General features: G+C 37.5%; 1 protein-coding gene across 2 annotated transcripts in view; it reads left to right on the top strand.

The window, feature by feature from the left end:
* Positions 1-385: 385 nt before the first annotated feature.
* LOC138708186 (prestin-like) overlaps positions 386-25850 on the top strand; it is a 121021-nt gene continuing 95556 nt past the window's right edge. Inside the window, exon 1 of one of the 2 annotated variants that reach the window (XM_069838465.1) lies at positions 386-590. In XM_069838465.1, the coding sequence (XP_069694566.1) occupies positions 565-590 (26 nt within the window). In that variant the 5' untranslated portion in view covers positions 386-564. Of the gene's footprint in view, positions 591-672; positions 831-25850 lie in introns of those variants that run through there. The other variant, XM_069838464.1, reaches the window with a different exon arrangement.

The following is a 25850-nucleotide window of genomic DNA, read 5'->3' as shown; positions in this document are numbered from 1 at the left end:
TGCCAATTAAAAGACAAGAAAAATAAATGTACAATTTTTCTTAACTTGTAACGTGAAACATACTGGATAACACAGTCAACTGTATTTCAAGTAAATCTGCATTCTTTGGAAACATTTCATGAAATGGTAAATTCTCTTATGAAACACGTTAGGCCTACACATTACCGATTGCAAGCCACTGTGATTTCTGTATTATCAGGAAGTTATATCGTACACGTACTTTTACGAGTGCGCCGTTATCCATGGGCTTTGTGTTTAATGTTTGTTGATATGGACAGCATTTTGACAATTATGCCGCCTCTTCCAGCAACACGTGTTGCTCTACACGAGATTTGGCAACGTTGCGTTACGTCACTAGAGATAGTCATGCGCAAGGGCATAATATTACAGGATCAGCTGACAGACGAAGAATGAGCGACTCGGAGTGTTTATTGCTCTCAGTTGTCAATTATATAAAATTCTTGACTGTGGAGTGCCTATATATACGGAACTTGGAATAGTGCGTTCCTTCAGTAATCATTACTGTGCAATTGGAGTAGTTCGCCGCGTTACCAACAACAGATAATGGCAGACGACACAAGGAGTCCGAGGTATGGCGTTAGGCGGGAGGGTTGTACAGTGCTTCTCGGTGAAATTTAGATCTACACTTTTATGGTTTTCGTTGATGTGTGTTGAAAATTAAGGGAAATTTCGCTCATATTTTTCGCTAGTAAATGTAGTCTTAGAAAATCGAAATCTTTTGTTCATGCATTTAACTTCGACTCATATTTGTACCTAGTCCCAATTACAGTAATGCGAAATACGATTGAAGAGTCCAGGGGAAAAACCTGGTAAGTTCAAAATCATCGATTTTCTCTTTTTACTGTTATGTAATATAGTGTAGTTTTATATATTTTAACTGTAGAATATATCAACCTGATTAGTCGAGCGAAATTTGATAATCCAAGGAATTAAAGTATAGAATTAGAATTATTTATTAGAGTGAAGTTAGGCCATTTGTGGGTATTATTGTTCTCCTGTAAAAACAATAAAATGTGACTTGCCAGGTTTTTCTGTGTAATCTTCAGTTGTAAATTTTGTGATGAAACTTGAATACTTATTTTTTGTGTACCTATAGAAGATTCAATATTATTGCTCCGTCACTTGCAGCAGCGATGCAAAGTAAACCATTTGGATTTATTTTCGTTATTATTATTATTATTATTATTATTATTATTATTATTATTATTATTAACAATGTGAAGTGACATGCAACAATAAGTGTCTTTGATTAAGGTTTGCTGAAGCAATAAGCTAGGACTTTGGAGTAATAAATTGTACACGGCAAAAAGGATGAATAGAGTTGCCGTAACATTCAGCGTCATATGCCATTGTTGTATGAAGCTTAGAAGGCAGACCGGCCTAGCCGTAAACACAGAAACAAAGCGAATACAATGTCATTCTATGAGTATACGAGTGTATGTTATACGTTCACGTACAATGTTCTCAGAGAGTTTATTTTCATAAACTTTGAGATCAGCCTGAAATTTGTTACATGTACGAGTATTGCAAATGTCACTGCGTGGATATCTAAATGATATGTTAAATCTGGTGTTGAAAATATTTCTTTAATATTCATAAGACACATTTTCATATCTTTTTTAATGTTGAGATTGTTGGGAGGATATATTCGATCACTCTTTGACTGACCATAATGGCTTTTCCTTACCTTGAATAATTTAATGTGGTTGAGCACAATTTCGAAGACATCATCAGGTTTTTTGTTGTGATTATTATGATGTTCTCCTCGTTGATCTTCAGGTGGCATACCTGTAGACTTGAGAGAGTTCTGTATACCTGAATGAGCTTTTAAGAGATTCTATGCAAGGAAATGAATGTTTTCAAACACTGGTATTTCTTCCATGTCACATTTTAACACCCTTACCTTATAAGAATACTTCCTATAATGTAATTTAGCTGCTGCAAAGGAATATTTCAGAAGGTTCCTCATAAAAGGAAGTAAGCCTATAATTTCAATAGCTAATGAAGTTTTGTTTTTATATATGAATTTATTTTTTTATAACTGTGCCTCTTTATTACATTATGCATTAGTTGTATCAAAGCACCTAAAACATATTAATAATTTTCCCTTAAGAATTTACGCTCATTAAAGGCTTGATTTAAATAGCTATTAGGCTACATTATAACAGTTTATTTGGTTTTCTTCTTTAATCCGATCAGTCATTCTCGTCTCTTACATATTATATTACTTTAATAGTTATTAAGACCCTATGACTGCATCATAACAAAGTACTGATGCAGCGAATTCTTTGCTGCGGGTTACTAGTAGAGTAGTGGGGAAACAACTACTTGGTTGCCGCTCCTTCTTCCACGCAAGAAAAGCACAAGGAACATCATGCGCACGAATGCTTATTCATCCTTCTTGCCGTCTAGTCCTTTATGTATATAACGAGTCTACTACATAAAGAAATATTAATATTTAAGTTCTATACACACAGACACAGAGAGAAACTGAAATTGTCACTTACACACTACACTATACGTGAACAAATTTAGAAATTATGATGTGGGAAATTAATTTTAAAGTGATGGAAATCGGCGAACTATTTTACAAAAGTTTTAAATTGTTCGTAGATAAAATTTTGTGTAATAAATAGGCTATTGGACAAAGGAAAATCTATATATGCACGCACACACACAGATATATAACTGTGAATGTTTTGAATATTAATGCAGTTTCTGTGAAAGGGACATTAGCCAAAAGCATCGTAACACACTAAAATAAGAACTCAAAACCTCGAATTTCCAGTATAATAATCTCAGAGCTCCGTAGAAGACTGGAATAAGTGTGTGTTGAGCGTAGATAATAGTAAGCTACAACAAGTGCAAGCCCTGTGATCATTACACTACTTTCGTATTCAAGAATTCAGATTTGAATAATTCATTTTCCATATCTCGAAGAATCATCAAAAAGTCACGTAAGCCGAATTGTAACTATTGTGTTAAAACTGTTACGTATAAGGTGGGCTATTGTTCGTATAAGAAATAAAATTGAGACTATTTGCTGAATGGTTCATTGCTTATTCTTCTGTTTAATTGAAGATTCTGGTATGAAAATGTTTCAAATTTATTTTCTCTGCCAACCAAAAAGATGCAAATTGCAGTAATAAAAATTAGACTTAATGTGTTTTAGTTAATTCTCATATTTGGTTATAACCCATATTTTAGAATACGGCGTTATTTAAATAACTTCAAAATCAGTCTTGAATTTTTGTTCCATGCGCCCTTAAATTTTTATTATGAAAAAAGTAGACTCGCTGGTAAAGATATTTGGAGAAAGAAAGAATGAAAATATTTGCAAAATATTTATATATTTCTAGATAGTGAAAATTACAACTTTCATAAACCGATTTTTGAATGCTGGGGATTAACGTATGGTACTCTGCAGGCTTAGGCGGAGAGAGAACCTTTTCCTTTGGGGGGGGGGAGGGTCAAAGCAAAACCATATAATCCTCATATAACGGAGTTATGAAGGACATCATTTACCTCCTCCCCCGTTATAGCTTGACTGTTGTACAGTATATCGGAATATGATCATTTAATAAACGTATTTTCGAGGGGCATGTTTCTTACAGTGTTACATCCATATCCGTGATGTTTCGAACCGAGTTGTACCTATAGGGCTTGAACTGTAGGTCTACTACAAACTATAATAGGGCATAACTTAAAAAAATCTCCCTCTTTTTTTTTTCTCTCGTACAGAAACACATGCATAACCAATAATACTACGTAACAGTGCTAACAGAAACTTTTTTATATGAAACTTACATTCCTGAAGATATATTATATTATGTAATGTAAATTCTAATTATTTTATTTAATCTCATCTTTAAGTTTGTACATTCTAACAGGATCACTTTTCTTTTTTCTGCATTGTTGTGCAGTATGTTATTCATATTTCTCCAAGTGGCGGCCTGAACACCTGCAGACTTCTAACACATGAGTACAGGCTGTTACAAAAGAAACGTTACAGTGCTTCCATTCCTCAAATGAGGAACAGGAATTCTTATACATTCAGAAATTTAAAATAAATACAGTATTATAGTCCAGACACATGATCTGAAATCAATAATTCACCAATTTAAGCACAGAAACTTAATCATAAACAAAAGGAAAAAGATCTTTTGAATTCAATAGAATAATGGAAAAAAAAAGAGGTTAGACAAGTTGGGGGGGGGGCAGTGCCCCCCATAACTCCGCCTATGACTGCAGGGTGAGTCAAAGTTAACCATAGTGTTATTCACTTTAGCTAGTATTTTCTGTTCAGGAGTCGTCATTTCAGTGCACCGCTTGCTCTCGTTCAGTTTTGTTCTATCATTTTTTAGTTTAATACAGCAATCATAATTTTGTACTTTTCTATTTCGTACTAAAATAATTTAGAAGTAAATAGTTCTTTATTTCAAAGTATTTGAAAACACAGAAGCCTATAATGTATTTTCACTGTGATAAAATATTAAACAAATCGAACCCACTCTAATATTTAAGTCTTGTCATACTGTCCCTTTGTCCAAGTCTCGTCAGTAAACTAAAATCAATTATCCGTATTCTATCCGACACTATATAACCTATAACAAAACCAATTTTTATTCGTATTTATAGCATACGAAACATAATTATTTTTGTTACAATACTTACTTACAAATGGCTTTTAAGAAACCCGCAGTTTCATTGCCGGCCTCAAATAAGCCCGCCATCTGTCCCGATTCTGTGCAAGATTAATCCAGTCTCTATCATCATATCCCACCTGCCTCAAATCAGTTTTAATATTATCCTGCCATCTACGTCTCGGCCTTCCCAAGGTCTTTTTCCCTCCGGTTGCCCAACTAACACACTATATGCATTTCTGGATTCGCACATACGTGATACATCCCTGTCCATCTCAAACGTCTGGATTTAATGTTCCTAATTATGTCAGGTGAAGAATTCAATGCGTGCAGTTCTGTGTTTAACTGTCTCCATTCTCCTGTAACTTCATCCCTCTTAACCCCAAATATTTTCTTAAGAAAAAATATTTCCGGGGCCGGGTATCGATCCCGGGACCCTTCGCTTAGCGCGCGAACGCCCTACCGACTGAGCTACCTCAGGAAATATATATATACGACCCCATCACAATTTTTCCTTTTATATCTACACAGCTCACATGAGCTGACAAGACGCCAGAACTCAACTGTGAGTGCACACAAGTACTGTGTGACTTTAAATTGTGGCTTTCTGTTAACGTTACTGGAGGTAATTTAAAAAATGAAGATTTTCGGAGACTCTAACCCTGAGCTAGTACTATTAACTTATTTAGTAGATCCTTGCCGTAACGATCTATGCCATTAAAACTGATGCTACCGGATCATCTTAATACGCGGCTTTACTGTTCATATTCTCTTCGATTGCTTTCTGAGTGCTGTATAAGTTTTATTTTTATTTCACTCTTCAGAGACTCTGATGTATCTAGAATCAACCCTCCATTCGATTGTATAACACATTTCAGACTCTTAAACAAAATACAGCAAATTTAAATGGTTTAATTATGCGTTACCTGGTAAACTACGGCTTCGACGAGACGAGCATGCGCAATATTGTGTATCTGTAACAAATTGTCGGCGGCCAATTCTTTTTGCCGCGAAGTGTACATGTGCCAGCCATGTTCACCGAAAATTGTGCTAACAAGCAAACATTCTCATGAAGCAGAAAAAGAGGTTTTTTTTCTTCCACCATGTTAATAATGTCAAAGCAAGTGCTTATACAAATTTTAGCCACTCGAGTGCAATTACGAGGGCCGTAAAAATGTCTCCTTGGGGTCGTTTACACAAAGGAAACACAATTTCATGGGAAGATTAATTTATTGTAACAGACACAGAAAATTTTGAGCTATTTTTAAACATATTCACCACCGGAATTGAGACATTCGTCATATAGTGGGATTAACTGTTGTATCCCTGTGTTGTAGAAATCTGAACCAGTGTGCGACAGCCGTCTGCACCTCTCTGTTGATCCCACGGTATGACAAATGTCTCAATTCCGGTGGGGAATATGTAGAAAAATAGCTCATAATTGTACCTGTTACAATAAATTTTTCCAATGAATTCATGTTTTCTTTCTGTAATCTGCCCCAGGGAAACTTACTCTTTTCGGCCTCGTAATTGCGCCAAAATTAGTATAAGCGCTTGTTTTGGCATTATTAACATGGTGGAAGAAAAAAACAACTTCTTTTTCTGCCTTCGTAAGAATGTTTGCTTGTTAGCTGTAACTCAGAAGGTCCTCTGAGTATTACACCACTTCCTGCCTGTGAACACATTTTTTTTTTGTGTAAGGGAGATTTCGAATAAACTTTTTTTTAACAAAAATTTCATTTGGAATTAAGCACTATTTTTACATTCCTGAAATCCCTTCCTGGATTCGTAGACAGGAAGATGAAGTTACTAATTAGGTCATTCGTGGGCGTTGCTTCAAGTTGATCTTGCGCGAGTTTTCTCTGTGTGAAGCCTTGGAATCGAACCTGATGAAGTGAGTCTCGAACTATAACGGAATTGTGTGTGTGACTTGCATTTATTTGAAAAAGATATTTTCAAAGAAATAATATTGTCCTTGGGAGAAGCAGTGCACTATGTGAAGCACTGCGGTGCTACAAATTTATTCACTATGTTTGAACACTTTAAACCGCCGCGCGGCCTGGTATTGAGGTCAATGTCAAGGGGTTAATTTTCCGCTGTGTGATTCAGTGGCTCTGCTTTTAAGCGTACCACTGTAAAAATGTGCAAAACGATGAACATGGATAGGTTCTTACTTAACATTTTAGACTGTGAAATTACGTTATTAAAACTACAATCAGATTTGAAAATAAAATTAAACGTGGACGAGGCCACCACGAACACATGCAAGTGAATGTTGGACTTTATGGTTCATGCTGACGAAGGGTTTACACAAGCTTGTTTTCGAATTCTCGCGCATAATCTGGTAACTGGCATAATTTCTGATGCAGGCAATTTGGTCCAGTCACCCACGTGTACCTCAAACTAAGTGTGAGTGCTGTTTCACTGCCGCCCGCATTCTATCTTACCCTAACATCCACGATAAATGATGCAGCATTTTACAAATGGTTTGTTTTATATGGTATATATATGATTAAGTGTTAAAATTATCACTTTACTTAGACCACGTATTGACTAATTTGCATTTAACAAGTTGATACTTATATTTTGATCTATATTGGTTACATTGGAACTGTAAATAAAGATTTATATGCGAAAAATGTTGGTATTCGATTTGACCTGTAACACTGAGAATGTATGAAAACTGCGAATTCATTGAGCTATAATAAAAATCATTTTGTAATTTGTGTCATTAGACTATCTCACTTGAAGACAAGATGTCTTGCAATAAAGATAGAGAAGTCACTCCAATATTATTGTACACTTTGTAATGCTCCACCGCTGTGGAGTAACGGCTAGCATGTCCGGATTCAAATCCTGGTTGGGACAAGTTACATGCTTGGAGTTTTTCCGAGGTTTTCCCTTAGCTGTTTCAAGCGGCGGCGTTGCCACTGTGGCTCATTTCGTCATCATGCATTCACATACTGGGTGTTCAGTTCAAAATGTGTCATGGCTCGCTGTATGCTGTCATGTGGCTAGCCGATGAGCCTAGAGAATTCAATCTTCCTACATTTCCGCAGAGGCGTATTACCTATATGCCAGAGAAGTTGCCTAGCAAGTACGGCGTTCATTCTGAAGAGTACTTACCGATACGTACGGTAACGCCGGTAGTGACAGGAATGTGAACTGTTTGGAAGCATGTACTGAGGTGAGTTTTTTTCTTACTGTCGGGATATGGGGAGAGGGTTAAGACGATTACTTACGTACAGTATTTGTTGACATTAACTTCGACGGTCAACATGGACACGGAGCATTTGATTTATGTTGTGGAATATTGCCGTACGCAACCGATGATAACAAATACCCTGCGACGACTTGCTCGCGCAAAACACGGCTCGAAAGAGGTTATGGTAGCACACAGACCGTATAGACCGCCATCTGTTGCTACGACGTTCAAGTTATACTGTACACGTTCTCAAGTTCAGATTGAACGCCTTGTTTAATAGGCAACTTCTCTGACATAAAAGCTGAAACTCGCTTCAAATCGCTGACTCACAACATTGACGTCATGACACACTTTGAAATGAACACCCAGTATTGTAGACCGTTCTTGCACTAGCGCGACGCACGGATGGGGCTGACCTGGGTACGCAGCAAACCTTAGTATAGTCAGGCGGTGTGTTGGGATTGCGTCCAGTTCGACCTTTAGAACAATAGATCTTCTAGGTTGTATGCTGGGTCGTAATGCCCTTCTTATATTCATTTCAGTTCAGTAATTTATAATAACGTTCCTATTACAATTGTTACTCCACTACTGGATTTTCTAGGAGAAGCTTTCATGTTGGAATGATGTTGTCATGGTATAGTTTCTCGTGAACCTTCATGACATCTAAATGGGGCTCCTTATTCTTTACCCTTTATTACTTGAAAAGGGGTGTGAATGAAATCATTTCAATGCACATAGAAGGATGGAATTCTCATCCTCTGCATTGAAGAAAAGTGATCTCTTTAATAATGAAATAGTTATTTCACTTAATTTGTAAACAATACGGTTTAAGTAGCTCTGTATATAAGTATTGTAATAATTACTATTTACACAGTTGACGAGATTGATAAAATAGGCATAAATTAGATTTTGTTTTGTTTCGCTCATGCGTAACAAACGCCTTCAAGACGAGGGATGCTAATCCTATAATATAAATAAATTATGGTTTATTTAACGACGCTCGCAACTGCAGAGGTTATATCGGCGTCGCCGGTGTGCCGGAATTTTGTCCCGCAGGAGTTCTTTTACATGCCAGTAAATCTACTGACATGAGCCTGTCGCATTTAAACACACTTAAATCCTAACGACCTCGGCCGGGATTGAACCCGCAACCTCGAGCATAGAAGGCCAGCGCTATACCAACTACGCTACCAAGGGTGACTCCTATAATATTAGAGGCGCTCTTCGCTCTCTGTACTGACTACATGCCTTAGCCTCAAGGTTTTTGGGTCTTGAAAATTCTGCATATGATAATTTCTACAAAAAGTGGGAATTCAGTTACATAGTGTGCAGCTCAGTTAATTTCTTTTCATTTTATGAAAGAAATTGTTCAGGATCGAATTTCGAGTTTGTCTTTTAGACTTCAAATGTGGCAGTTCATGGGAAAAGGGACCTTAATTTCCTAGACCTCATTTTACAGAAGACACAGAAAACGTAATTCATGTGTAAATTAGCCTATTACAATTATAATGTCAAACCTGGATTCTTCATAAAACATGATGTGAGATGGTTTATGACTACTAGAAATACACACAAAAAATTGGTGATATCTGGATACTAAAATTGAGCAGTTTTTAAACTTCAAACTTGTTTTTAAAAATGAAGATTGCAACTAAAAGTTGTATAACTTCTGCATTATTTTGAATTTTAAAACCAAATAAAAACCTTTTCGCAGTATTTTCCGTTCTGTAAGATCGCACCAATAAAATATATTTGGTGAAAGCTAAGGTCCCATTCCTTATGAACTTTCATAGATAAAGACCTGTTAATAATTCTTCATTTAAAAGGTTGTTTTCCATTCGCATCATTCCCGGTAAACTGACGTGCAGGTAGGCCTACTGAACTGTCGGAATTTAACAGTATTCAAAAACAAACATATTAAGCATTTTCTTACTGCGTAGAGCAGTCATTTCAACTGAAGCCCATAGGCGCAAGCGCGCTTTAGAGCTCAGAAGAGCTTGAGCGCTTTACAACGGAAAGGAAAGAGACAGACGAAAGAGGTAGTATATGCCGCTTGGTCGAGCTGTATACAGGGATGACCAGCACTGCAGGAATTAAAAATAGGACCGTGTGAAGACTTAGGGGTGGTTTTGCTTAACTACGTTATGTTCACAAAATTGGACAGTTGGCTAATATTTTGTCATCGAGTAAAAGATCTAGTAAGGCAGAAACATTTAAAGAGAATGTTAGTTTATTTTGAGAGAAATTAATTTTTAAAACAGTTTTCTGATTCATCTGAAAATTCACAGATACGAGGTATCACTTCTTAGCCATCGTAGTATTACAGCTAAACATGTCTTCCTTGTGTTAGGATCCAGTATTATTGACTCTGTATTACGATCACTATTGCTGACCGTGTAAGGGCAGCATTAGTGTAAGGATCCATTCCGGGTCCAAACATCGAAAAGAAAAGGGATGGGAAGGGAAGTCAAGACAATTCAATTCAAGCGCTCTATCTTCTGGGAGTCGTTCTTATATCATCCCTAGTCTTCAAAATTAGTGTTAATTGATTAATTAATTGTTTTATTGATTGATTAATTAATTCATTCATTCAATCCACTATTTATCAATGTCATTTTGTTCTGTCTGAGAAAACCTTACATGCTGATGGCGGAAAAGGCACGATATGGGAAAAGAAACCAGGCAACTGGTGGAATTTGTAGAAAATGCGACAATGTGGCACTATACAGTCTGCTCTTGTAGCTAGAGTAATATTGTATCCCCAATCTCCCTCTTGGACAAGCTACAGTAGTAGTTGAAATGTGTTCACAAGCTCGTAAGCTTAGAGGTCGTTGGGAGTGGAAAATGTTGTGGGTAATTTGAACAAATTCTTGCCAAATGTAGGAAATTGCTGAGTTGTTGAGTGTCCGTCATGTGCACATGGTAGACGTGACTGAATGGGCCGTGTGCAACTAATTGACACCTCCAGAAGCGAGTCGTAAGGACATGTAGCACATGCTTTCTAATTCATTTTTATGAGTACGCAAACATTGTGAGGCAATGCCAGCTCCTGTGTATACTTTCGCGTTACTAATGTAGTTGCAAATTGTTAACTATACAAGATTATTGTTCAGGGAATATGCTAGAATATGCTCTATAGAAATTGTTTTCAGAACAGTTTGTCCAGAGATAAACGAAATTACCGAACCCACTAAACTGAATATGTGTTAGCAGTTTGAATATAGATTTCTATTTGAGTGTATTTAATACAATACAGTACAGTAATAAAAAAACATAGGAGGTCTTGTATAATTCATGTGACTCGTAAGTTAAGTGGAAAAACCAGCAGGTTTGAATTAACAACTACATTGGATATAAAGTGAGATTTCAATCATAAAATTTACGTTTCTTTTTAGTCCTGTTGAGGTATGTACACACTAAGTGTTGGTAAAATTGCCTCACAGTCGGTCTTTACTCAAAATATGATACTGGACAAAAAACATCTGCTTCATTTAAGTCTGCCTTATCTTTTATAACGGATTGAAATGCCTCCAGATGCTTAAAGGTACCATAACAAAATAAATGACAGGTGAGAGGCTTATATGTAGGCTACAGTTTCAGAAAAAAATGGTCCGAGTCTTCGCACGACTGTCCACAAATAGCATATATATACAGGCTGTCTTGTTTACTGCTGAGCAGTGCGGTGGGCTACGGTGTGCTTCGAAGCCCAGTGCGATTGGCTAGGAAGTGGCTGCGTCAGGCATTGTTGATCTTGGGTAGGCTGGACTGCTGACGCGTGCGGGTTGGCAGTGTTGAGCGGTGGGTTACTGCGCATTACTCTGACTCGCAGTCGAGGAGTATTGTATTTTCTATACTGTATATACCTTTTCTAAAGGAATAGCTTAGGATGCAGAGCGTGTCAGTTTTTCACAAAAAAAATCTGGCTTCAAAGGCGTTGGCTTAGGCCATATACCTTCTTATTCTGAAACCGCTATGTTATAAGGCAAACTTTCCTAGTTACAGCTTCAGTCCTATGAAGAAGAAGCATCTCACAGAGAGCCTCAGATCGAAATCGTTCTTGAAAATATCATACGGGTCAATAACGTAAAGAAAAGTGAACTACACAAACTACTGTAAGACGCAAAAATTTGATTTATGAACGGTGTAGAGTGTCGAGCTTTTCACTTGTCGCTTACCAAGTCCTAATAGAATAGAATGTTTTATTTTCGCTGGCAGAGGTAAGGCCATAAGTCCTTCTCTTCCACCCAACCAGCCTTAATCAATACAATACATATTTAAATTACGAATATTTACAATACACTTAAAAGATTCTTCAACAATATTCTTCAGTTAAGTTTTAATAATAGAGGCATATTGCAAGTCACGGTTTGGCTGTTTTTATCTTCTGTACTGTGCTCTCGAACAATTTTGAAAATTATCTTGCATATCTTCAATGGAAATCAAACCACTGCTATGAACCACCGACGTAGCTCAGACGGCAGGCTGCCTGCTGAACCGGGGCTGCACTCGAGTGAGTTCAATCCCCGCGTGGGCTGATTACAAGTTGGGGTTTTTCTCGAGGTTCTTTCCAACTGTAAGATGAATGTCAAGCAATCTATGGCGAATCCTCGGCCTCATCCCGCCAAATATAATCTCACTTTCACTAATTCCATCGACCCAGTAATTTATACAACCTCGTTAAGAAAACGAAAGAAAAAAAGTCGGAGGGTGAATGTAATATTCGGTGCATTTAGAGGCATATGTCAAGCACGGATTCCAACTGTCTCCTGTGCTTTGCATCAGGTTTCGACTTTATTATTTTTAGAAGTTTCCCTTGTCTGAGTGGAGATTCATGTATGGGTAGGAACCAATGGAGTTGTATATCTGTAATGAAATGGTGGGCTTTGGTCATAAATTGTCATTACTCCTTAATAAAGTCCAGTGTCTGGTCACATTTCACACAAGCTAGGTAATAATAATAATAATAATAATAATAATAATAATAATAATAATAATAATAATAATAATGGCAGAGTTAAGGCCGTAAGGCCTTCTCTTACACTCACCAGGATTAAAACTTGCTTACACAGTTGAACATAAAACTGGATCGGAATTAAGTAATTACATACTGATACAATTTAGGTACATAATAAGATCAGAAGAGGTAGTTATATAAAATTTACCTCATAAAATAAAAATAAACATAGTGAAATACATATTAATGTTGTTAGAATCAAATACGAATCACATAAAAACAGAAGCCGATAATTCAATAAAAAAATGTACACGGTAAAAATAAAAATAAACACATTAGTATACATATTAGTATTAGATTACAATTAAGTAGGATTTACATAATTAAACCAGAAACCGACAATTGAATAAAATGTACACAAAAAATAGATTAATAATAAAAAAAACAACACAGTGGGATACATATTGGCGTTAAGTGATAAATAAACACGATTTAGATAATGAAAATAAGAAACAAAAAAAAAATACAGTGGAACACATTCCATTAAACATTTGCAACGCGTTAGGTCTGGCAACTCATCATAAGATATTTTTCTAATTTACATTTAAAGGAAATTAAAGTTCGGCAGCCCTTGACTTCAGGCGGCAGGGAATTCCAGTGACGAGAAGTAGCAACAGTGAAAGATGAAGAATAAAGAGATGATGTGTGCAGTGGTATTTCTAGCGTGTTATATTGTGACCTAGTATTTAAGTTATGATACCGAGAAAGACTGTGGAATCTGACAGATAAGTAAGAGGGAGTAGAGGTGTGCAAAATTCGGTATAAGAGAGAAAGGGAATGTAACTTTCTCCTCTCATTTAACCTGAGCCACAATAATTTATCGAAAGAAGGCGAAATGTGATCGCAGTAGCGGACATTACAAATGAAACGAACACACGCATTATGAACACGTTGCGGTTTCTGGGATAAATCCACCCTGAGATCACTGAATAAAGCGTCACAATAAGCAGCGACTATACGTTCACGGCGTGGACGGTGCGTCAGCGTTACTTCCGTGTCTCTTGTGTATCATATTTATGCGGAAACAGTCGGTTGACATGAATGTATACATCTGTAAACAATGATTTCCTTTTTTATATACTATTTATATTACTTGTGTAGAATAGATCATTACAACGAATAAAAAGTTCCAAGAAAATTATATTAAAAAGTCCAGAACTTAAAATTAAATATAAAAGAACCAAGAAACTTTATGGAAATATAAATTACATAAAACCAAATTATACATTACTTATTTAATTATTTATTATATTATTTATTTACCTTCTTACCCAATATTTAATTCATTTCTTAATTGAATAGAATATTCTGTATCTAAAATGGAACGAGGAGTGGCAAAACCGAACAGCTGACTGCAGACTCCACTTTTAGTTGGATCTCCGTGAAGTGTTGTAGTATATGAGATTTAAAATTTGTAGATAGGCGAGAAACCAGACGGTGATAAAGGTAAAATGCGAAAGGAGGAAAGAAGGCGAAGCAACGACGGACGATTCACGCAACTCGAGGTTTAAAAAATTGATGAATATTTGTACGAATGAGTGAATAAAACTGCTATTACTGGAGTGAGGGTTGACGAAAGCCTTAAGGACACACCCGATATTCCGTTACGCAGACAGTCCTGGAGGTCACTCGTGGCATTTCAATTCCGCAGTCGCAACGCACCAGTAACCAGCCAACATTGACCTTCCGTAATTATTGTAGTCTGCATGCCTATGGAAATGCGAACGGTTCGCGATTATATTCTGCGGCCCTGGAAATATTAGCGATTTTACCCTTTACATTTGTTTGTGTTCCTATGACACTGTTAGAAGTTTCAAAAATACATCACTTGTCTTTGAGCAGGAATGCACAGTGACGAAGAATCGCTGAAGAGCAGCTGTTTCACCAGGATTTCTCTTTTAACACATTGAATTTCACTCTATTTTCCTTTAACGAATTGAAAGGCGCTAGTGGCAGGAAGAGAAACTGTACAGTACAGACGAGAGCTAAATTTCTCGTATTTCAGTTCATACTTCCCTTTGGATTTCATAAAGCGAAATAATTGTGACGCTGAAGGACTTCTATTGTAAATTATTTAACGAAAAATTAAGTTTCCTTTACCCTGGCATGCCGTCTGTGTGCAGCGATTTCTTCTAGACTGTTGAGCGACTTCATTCGTACCCAACATCTATTGTCCCTTGTGGGAATTAAATACACCAACCATTGCTCCAACATGTCCAGATATGAATGTCCAGTCACAGAAGCCTCGATGAAGAAGAAAGGTCCGTACAGTTCTCGTTGTGACAACGCGCAGAAAACATTCACCTTTGGTGAATCACGCTCATGTTCAATGATTCTGTGAGGTTTCTGTGTACCCCAAACACGACAGTTGTGCTTGTTAATTTTCCCACTCGTATGGAATGTCGCTTCGTCGCTGAAAATTAAGCGGCTGAATGGTTCGTGCCTCAAGTTAGACAAGATCTCGATGACGATTTCATCTTTGTGCAAGATGAGGCTCCGCCACATTTCCACAATGCAGTTCGTGCTTACCTGAATACGGAGATGTCTGATCGTTGGATAGGACGTGGTGGAGTAAGGGACAGATGTTTCATGACATGGCCACCAAGGTCACCCGATATGACTGCATGTGACTTTTTTCTGTGGGGGTACCTAAAGTACCGTGTGTTTGTACCGCCTTTGCCACGTGATTTAGAGGAACTAAAAACCAGAATTCGAGAAGCTGCCGCCACGGTCACAGAGGATATCTTGAAAAGGGTATGGGAAGAGTTTGATTATCGTTTGGACATCTGCCGAGTCACTCGTGGTTCACACATTGAATCTCTGTAAGGTGTAAGACGAACTTTGAGAGTTTGACTTTAAACTGACGTGTGTTTGAAAGTGCTATCATTAGTAGTTTTTGTGTAATAAAATATTGAAAGTGTTACCGGACTTTTGATATGCCCTGTACAATCATATTTAAAAAATAAAGGGTATTTATGAGGGAAACAGCACGACTAGATATTGGCTCAATCTGTACTTCATTTCTTCCCACATCAACACCTGCATTCTGAACAAAGTAACACTTGCGGCTTTTTAGACCCAAAACAACAAACGCCATTCGCGCTTAAAGAACCTTGCCTAGCTGTAATATTCAGACTCAATCGGTGTTAGTTACAGCAAGTTAAATATTACATGCGCCGAGACAAAGTATTACACAAATGCAGGCCCATAACTTCCAGGGATGTGTGGATAAATATTAATTCAGTGGGGTTTGGAAGTAAAAAGGACAAACACAGCACATTACCATACCAATAAAAGATCTTCATAAACGTCTCACTACTCTGCTGACCATACCTCACCCTCACAGCGACAATGGCAGAACCTCAAGTAGGACTCTCATACAAAGACAGTTTGTACTTTTCTCATGTTACACCTGTTTACGTAAAAAAAAACACTTAAAAGCATCAAATCCAACTGACATGTTCAGACAACATTACTATCGCAATGATAAGCAAATTTATTGACATAATCTTGACACACATTTTCAATTCCTAGCTGATGATACTCACTTTTCTTAAAGCTCGAAAATACGCCTTCGTACGTCCATTACCTAAAGTTAAGATACCTACCACCTCAAAAACTGTGAAACAATTAGCATTCTACTTGCGTTATCGGAGGCATTGCAGGCTCCTTTAATGAGCTGATCTGAGTGAGGGTGGGGTGGGGTGAGTTTGCGAAGGACAGGGGGCAACACTACCGCTCAATTATTTGGATCGTTGTTTCAGATATATTTGAAAAAAAAAAAACTAGTAATTAATTTATCCGTATACACATGAAAGTTGTTTTCTTTAAAAATGAAGAGAGAATCGATGCTTCCACCTCAACCATGTCCGCTAAGCCTCTGTCTTCTGGGTAAGAAGAACTGAATAGAATTGTGATCATTACGGAACACATTCATTTAACTCTGACTAATGTGTAAGATATTCGCGGAAAATATTTCATTAAGAGTGAAAAAATAAACTTTTATACCAAAAATAATATAACGTAATATTATCTAATGAGATTCGTGAGTTTATACTTGCTAATTGGGAAAAGGAAACTACCACAATAATGGAAGGAGTCCATAATTGTACCTGTCTTTAAGAAGGGGAAAAGACTAACTGTATAAACTTTCGAGGAATACCACTTTTGTTGACGTCATACAAAATTTTGTCCAATATTCTTTTGAGAAAATTAATTCCATATGTAGATGAAATTATTGGGGATCATCAATGCGGTTTTAGCCGTAATAGATCGACTGTTCAGATTTTTTGTATTCCACAGATATTGGAGAAAAAAATGGGAGTATAAGGGTATAGCACATTACTTATTCGTAGATTTCAAAAAGGCATATGACTCTGTTAAGTGAAGAGTTTTATATAAAATTCTTATTGAATTTGATATTCCCAAGAAACTAGTTCGATTAATAAAATGTGTTTCAGTGAAACGTACAACAGAGCCCGCATAGGCCAATTTTTGCCTGACGCTTTTCCAATTCACTACGGGCTAAAGAAAGACGCATAATCACCTTTACTTTTTAACTTTACTATAGAAGTCTAGAATATGCCATTAGGAAAGTCCAGGAAAACAGACAGGGTTTGGAATTGAACCCGTTATATCAGCTGCTTGTTTGTGCGGATGACGTGAATATTTTAGGAGAAAATCCATATCTACTAGGGAAAACATGGAAATTTTCAAAGAGATAAGTTTCGAAGTAAATCCCGAAAAACAAAGTATATGATTATATCTTGTGACCAGAACATCGTACGAAATGGAAATATAAGCATTGGAAATTTATCCATTGGAAAAATTCAAATACGAGCAACAGTGACAATTTTAATGACACTCGGGAGGAAATTAAACGCAGAATAAATATGGCAAATACATGCTATTATTCGGTTGAGAAGCTTTTGTCATCTAATCTGCTTTAAAAAAACTGGAAGTTAGAATTTATAAAACAGTTACATTACTGGTTGTTATGTATAGCTGTGAAACTTGGACTCTTTCTTTGAGAGAGGAACAGAGGTTAAGGGTGTTTGAAAATAAGGTGCTTAGGAAAGTATTTGGTGCTAAGAAGGATGAAGTTAGAGGACAATGGATAAAGTTACACAACGCAAAACTGTACGCATTGTATTATTCACATAACATAATTAGGAACATTAAATCCAGACGCTTGAGATGGGCAGAGCATGTAGCACGTATGGGGGAATCCAGAAATGTTTATAGTGTTAGTTGGAAGGCCGGAGGGAAAAAGACCTTTGGGGAGACCGAGACGTAGATGGGGAAAATAATATTAAAATGGATTTGAGGGAGGTCGGATATGATGGTAGGGACTGGATTAATCTTGCTCGGGATAGAGACGGATGGAGGGCTTTTGTGAGGGCGGCTATTAAGCTCCGGATTCTCTGATAGTCTTTTGTAAGTAAAATTTCGCTACTTCGCCAAGGAACAATGCCCAATCTAAATTTTCAATTTTCTTGCAGTATTGGCAGATGAACTTAGGTGCTCTGGTTTTGTCTTGATTTCCAACAGACATACCAAAATATCCCTTGTTGCCCTGACACATCTTATCACATGCTTACACGCTGTATTTTTACCGCTATTATCTTGATAAGTTTGCCTCGGACATAGCGTGTCTGCCGTATGGTTTTAGCACGTTTTGATACCATCTAAAATAAATGAAGATGTATTTATGCATCTGACACTGATGACAATAGCATGGTTACTTAATGGAGGAAAGACAATAACACACAGTACAATGCGAATTTTGTAAATAATGTTTAAAACATGTAAAGTTACTGATTCTGAGATGCCAATTTAACATTCACGATCGTTGACGAGATCATAATTTATATTACGAAAGGTTGGACGCATGTTGGCGCCACTTCATACCAATTGTGATGCTTGGCATGAAAAAGCAATATGCAGAAAGGCACGTAATGTGGTTCCCTGCCCCTGTCCTTACTGTCACCGCATGGCCCTGGCACTGATGCGAAGTAAAAGGCTTCCGCTGTTCTTTCTGAAATGTCGCAGATTGACGTCAGCGTTTTCCGAAACAAATACAGACCTACCGGTATATATAGCGTATTATCTGCAACACTTCAATTTATGCGAGCGTTACATCCCCAGTAACTCCCACTGCCTATGCTGTTCGCAGAAATGCATCTCGTCTTTACTACACTTGAATGCTTGTAGTCCACACCTGTGGAGTAACGGTCAGCGCGTCTGGCTGCGAAACCAGGTGGCCCAGGTTCGAATCCCGGTCGGGGCAAGTTACCTGGTTGAGGTTTTTTCCGGGGTTTTCCCTCAACCCAATACGAGCAAATGCTGGGTAACTTTCAGTGCTGGACCCCGGACTCATTTTCACCGGCATTATCACCTTCATATCATTCAGACGCTAAATAACCTAGATGTTGATACAGCGTCGTAAAATAACCCAATAAAAAAATGCTTGTACTTGCCTAAGGCCCTACAATATATTTTTTTCCTGGGTGTTATTTCCTATTGCATGTACCCAATGATAAAAAAAATATTACTCTCCTTCTTTGTGAGGGAAATCATATTTTGAAATTTGCCTATATTAGAGAAAAAAATTTCAAGATGGATTTTGTGCCGAGAACCTTCTAGAAAGACTCCAATAATGGAAATTTATGATTCTTACGAGAAATATCTAATCAGTCATGTAGTGCATTTAACGACGCTGTATCAACTACTAGGTTATTTAGTGTCGATGGAATTGGTGATAACGAGATGAGGCCGAGGATTACCTGGCATTTGCCTTACAGTTGGGGAAAACCCAACCGAAGCGGGAATGGAACCCAAGCCTGAGTGCAGCCCAGATCTTGGGAGATTTCAAAACGAACATGCTATTTTTGTCGCTCGAGAACTGGTGATAGTGTTTGAGTCATATAATGTGACTATACACTGCATCAGAGTGCAAAATCATACGGGCAGCTACCTGTACATGGAATATCTGCTCCATTCACTACAGAGTGACGTTTCTGCGAGGATGCTGCACAGCTCCCTTGGTACACGGTCTGTGCTGCACGCATGGTGAATGACAGAATGGGGTGGTGGAAGTTCTTAACGGACATACGCTATTGCACGATAAACACACTTCACGGAAAACTAAACGTGTTAAAAGATGTCAGCTTTATGGATGACTAGTAAAATTGAAAATCTGATGGTCAGAACCGTGTTTTTATGATAATATTTTTTTTTTAAATGCCGCGTATAATTTTTTAAATTCGTTTCCTGGTGTTGAATAAGGTATCAAATTTTCGCCATAATGTCGCAATAAAATAATGCAGTGGTCGTCAGCACTCGCTGAAATGGGTAAAGGGTAAGCGGAGCAACGTGTTGTACCCCGTCATGCAGCAGGAAAAAGTAGAGCATACCCGCCAGCAGCTACGAATGCACCATAGTGCAGTGTCTTCTCCGCGGGTAAGAGACGCTAGTCCCAGGGTGCACTGTGTCATGACCACTGAAATAATATTTGTCATTGGTGTTATACATGTTAAATACATTATTATTATAATTATTGTTATTGTTGTTATTATTATTATTGTTATTGTTATTATTGTTATTATTATTATTATTGTTATTGTTATTATTGTTATTATTATTATTAGCCACCGGTGTAGCACAGTCGGCTAAAGCGCTTGCCTGCAGGTCCGAAGTTGCATTCGAACTTCAGTTCGATTCCTGCTTTGGGTGATCACCTGGTTGGTTTTTTCTCCGAGGTTTTCCCAACTGTAAGGCGGATGTCAGGTAATATGTTACGAATCATCGGACTCGTGTCACCAAATACCATCTCGCTATCACCAATCCCATTTGACGCTAAATAAGCCAGTAGTTGGTACAACGTCGTTAAATAACCAACTAAAATTATCATTATTATTATTATTATTATTATTAATAATAATATTATTATTATTATTATTATTATTATTATTATTATTATTATTATTATTATTATTATCATTATCATCATATTTTTGGAAGCTAAACTTAACAACATTTCTGAGAGCTTAGTATCCATGATAAATTCCATTTTGACGGTTTTAACTTCCTTTTTATTTCGAAGGGGCTTTGAAGCCATAGTTGCATGTTTGCTACGTTCTATCTTTTGAGCATTCTTCCGCAGGTTTTTCATAAGAATCGCGAAGTTTCCATTCAATTCTAGCGCTACAAAATTTGCGTAGAACAAACTATAATCACTTAAATGAAATCCATGGCTACGGTGTTCTACTACACGAGAATACGCACTTATTTCAATTTATCGCCACATCTTCACGCCATCACTTCATTTTGGAAACCAAATGTTAAAACTTTCAATTAAAATGAAAATAATTTGCATTGCTTTATTGCCTGGAGTACGGTAGGCTACTGTTAAAAATATACGGAGTTGTATGACAAACGCTCATTGTCTCGAATACCATTAATATCTCTAGTGGGTATTCATACAGACCAAAAATAATGTTCCCAACCGGTGGTTAAACTAATAACTGGCAGACAAAAGTATATTTAACTAACCAATGTCTGTGAGTTTCATCGTATCTCAACAATGGGAAGTCAAAAGGGTTAATAGGCCTATGACCCAAGTATTTCCACTAAAAATTAGATATCATTTGCTTCTAAAATAATTGAAATTAAAAAAAAAAATAAACCATTTGTCCTGTTTATCGCACAAATTAAGACTTTCGTAAAAAACGTAAAATTCGCGGAGATTTGCGTGAAATACAGGTTGGGTGAGTCAGGAGGAAAGATACATGGTTTGAGGGGTGATGATATTGGTGATTATGAACAAAAAGTTTATATGGACATGTATCCTATTCTTAACGGTTTCGGAAAAAAACTAATGGAAACAATGAGGAACGGAAAACTGCAGGTGATAGTAAATTAAAATATTATTACCTTATGTTCTATTTAATTGCGTACTTTTCTTTACAGAACATGTTCAAAAATTCCACCGTCAATTCAATGCACTTTGCAGCTCTTGTAGACAGGTGCTGTGTTGCTGATCTGAGCTGATTCGGACATCCTTTTACTTGAGCACAAGCATGTAAAATGCAAGCGAGAAGTTCCTCCCTTCTTTCTGCTTTGCTCTTGTAGACTTCGCTCTTGTAGACACACAGTAATCAAATGAAGTAAGGTCGGGTGATCTCGGTGGCCAGGAAATGACTCCATCGTGACCGATTCAACGTCCAGGATCCTCGTACAGCCTCATGTTTTGGTTGCGTCCGCATGTGAGTGCTGTGAACGACACGAAACTGACACCCGTGATTTTCAAACAGCTGTATGTCAGATACTGTTAAGAACAGGACATAAGTTCATATAAATATTTTTGTTCAGAATCGCCAATATTATCACCTCTCAAACCATGTACTTTTCCTCCTGACACTCTGTATTGTATTGTCATAGATGAACTGCATTTAACATTAAAAGTGTACGTAGCTCTAATCACAAATGAAAATCTTTTTTTTTTTCGTTTATACAAAAAAAAAAAAAAAAAAAAAAAACACGGCTCTGCTGATGATCCGCAAAGAAGCCGCCTATCGAAAATGTATACGGGGCAAAATTGTTAATAATCCACGACACTACAAATGACTAAGAAATGTGATGAATCCAAAAATACGAAATATGAAACTGAAATATATGGAATATGCATTGACTAGGCTTAATTGACTGAAAAGTAAGCTCTAGGTACATGTGGAAAAATATTAACTGAGTGGGGTAAAGAAATGGAACAGGACAGACACAACAAATTATCGCCTCATTAGAAGCTTCACACTGCTGTGGCAACAATACAAAGCGACATCTGTATCACAGCGGTAACGAATCCTATTCACACACATCTTCATTGCCGAATTGACTACTTTCACATTTCCCAAAGCTTGGAAACACTTGCACTGTACACCCAGTACTGAAAGGTGCCTACCATCGCCAAAGACTATCGACCAATTAGCATTCTGCCTGCGTTTGCGAAAACGTTGGACATAATAATAACTCATCGACTACTGCCGTGTCTGTCGCTCTGGTAATTCATCCAGTCGGCCCGATTTCGATCCCCGGCCAGGTCGTGATGTAATTTGTGGTTGACAGAGCAGACGCAGAGGTTTTTCTCGGGACACTACCGTTTTACTTAAGGCTGGTTCACAATAAACCGGAAACGAGAATCGGAACGAAAACGAAAACGGTAAAATTGTTAAAATGTGTACATTTAAATGTGAGCATTCACAATTAACGAAAAGCTTGCCGGAGCCCGGGATCGGGAACGGAGAGTTCGCCAACTTTCAACTTCGGCGTTCACGTTTCTGATCACAGCCCACTAGATTCATTATATTGCCATCTAAAAGATATTTTGTCGTCGTATATTTTGTAGCAAGAAGACCGTGACATAACCTATGCATTATTTTGTTCTGTGCTTTGCATCATGGAGCAAGTTTTATTTGATGAGATTCTAATATTGAGTGTTGAGGAAAATCCTCACGTTTACGATAAGCGGCGCGCCTCGTATAAAGATGAGAAATAGCTGCATCTTTGAACACCGATCGTAAGTGAATCATATTTTATTACTGTATTGGTTGTATTACACGCTACATATTCATGCTTCAATTCAATAACTACTGTTGTGTTTATTTTTGTTCTATTACAAATGTTTCTTCTCTAATTATTTTACGTCATGGTAGACTTAAAATAGGTTGTGATAATAAAGATGCATGGGCATATTTATAGTACCGTACCTAATGAAATGTTTCAGTTGAAATTTCGAAGTTGGTTGACCTGTGTTTATGTTGGCTGCCTTGTACTCATGAAAGAACGCCATTGATCAATTATACACAAATAACATCAGAATGCGTAATATCGACTTTACATATCGTTATTGACATGCATATCGATATGCATAGTCATCTACGTTCTCGGTTTATTGTGAATCAACAATTTTCATATTCACGTCCTCTGCTTCTCGTTTTCATTCTGGTTCTCGTTCCCGGTTTATTGTGAACCAGCCTTTATTATTCCACCAACACACTCCACCTCCCCTCCTTTAATTTATATTCTGCAACATTAAAAATAGGCCGAAGCGAAGTCTTGGGGGTAGTACGGGTTTCCAATGTTGATACAGAACGGGCTTGGAATTCCGGGCCTCTAGGGCTTATCAGACTACTCGTGTGTGCGGATGGTCCTAGCAGGCATTGAGCAGGAGAGCCCATCTATCAGCGTGGGATTCACGAATGCCATCCAGGCCATCTGTCGGACTTAGACAATCATCGCATATATAGGCCGCAAAATGGGCCAAAGCGTGTCTCAAGTGTATCAACCAGTCCCGGGTCCAGCCCTTGTAAAGGCAACCCATTATAGGCCAAATCGGTCCACATGGTGGCGAGAGGGTAAGACTCCTCCCACTTTTACACAAATTCGGCATTAATGGCAGCGGGGTACCAGTGCTACATGCCCCAAGGCTATGCCACTAGTACTCATTTCTGTCAGAGGCTGAGTGAATCCCAGGGCCATAGTGCGACCGGACTGACTACCTAAACAGATATAAACTCCTTGACACACATGAGTGAGGTGTCCGGACTGGACAATGGTCCCTATCCTGTGCAAGATTAATCCGGTCTCTATCATCATATCCTACCTCCCTCAAATCCATTTTAATATTGTCCTCCCCATGTACGTCTCGGCCTCCCCAAAGGTCTTGTTCCCTCCGGCCTTCCAACTAACACTTCATATGCATTTATGGATTCGCCCATACGTGATACATGTCCTGCCCATCTCAAAAGTCTGCATTTAATGTTCGTAATTATGTCAGGTGAAGAATAAAATGCGTGCAGTTTTGCGTTGTATAACTTTCTCCATTCTCCTGTAAATTCATCCCTCTTAGCCCCAAATATTTTTCTAAGAATATGCTTCTCAAACACCCTTAATCTCTGTCCCTTTCTCAAAGTGAGAGTCCAAGTTTCACAACCATACAGAACAATCGATAATATAGATTGTAAAGGGTTTATAAGATTAAATTCGATTGTAAAGATTGTAAAGGGTCAATAAGATTAAATTCGATTAGATAGTCTGACAACTGTTTATGAATGATGCGTTCAAGGACTTTAGATAAAACAGGAAGAATGTAGATTGGCTTATAGTATTTTTTTTTAGCAAATTCACGTACCGAAGCTGTTTTCCAGAGTGCGGGTAAACAGACGTAATAATTTGAAGAATATTGAAAATATGGGTTATTACGAGAAGCACGACATCAATTATTAACTTATTGGTAAATCTTTGTAGTTTATTTCGATACATACATAAATTGAAATACTCAAGTAACTCATATTATGAAAAAATAATCCACTATATGTATCTCATTCCTGAAACAGCATTAGAAAATTACTCCATCTAACATTGAAAATACCAGTGCAAACACTACTGTAGCAATGCCGCATTTTGATTGTGATGATCTTCTACTGTTCAACCTCAATGTCAGTCGCAAAGATTCCGACGTGTTTTTTTATAATTCATGTGTTCGTTTCGTATGCGATGACCACATAAGCTCATCCTTCCAAACTCTAAACTGGCTTGGCTTAACCAACCAACCCAACCCAACCCAACCAACCAATTTTGTTTCCGAAATTTGGTGTTGAAAATATTGAAGATATTTCCGAGCAACAAGATTGAGGCAACATTTACTATTCGAAAAGTACCTTACGTCAGCGATGCCATCCCGTTCAATTTCGTTCTTGTAACAACACGTGTTCAAACCTTATCTCCCCTGATACCCTTCTCCTGCCTGTAGTCTTATGCTAGACGTCATAGGGGTGTACAAATTTAGTACAGTGGATCACTCGACCTCCTGCTGAAGAGTAAAGAACATAGAAGTCATCGTCACAATATCCTCGGTTACTTCAATTTTTACTTTTTATTTTAAATAAGAAAATAAAAATTTGTCTCAAAT

This window comes from Periplaneta americana, chromosome 10 (genome assembly GCF_040183065.1).
Source record: "Periplaneta americana isolate PAMFEO1 chromosome 10, P.americana_PAMFEO1_priV1, whole genome shotgun sequence".
In the NCBI taxonomy this organism is placed as follows: domain Eukaryota; kingdom Metazoa; phylum Arthropoda; class Insecta; order Blattodea; family Blattidae; genus Periplaneta; species Periplaneta americana.
This window is presented reverse-complemented; position numbering and strand designations above follow the sequence as displayed.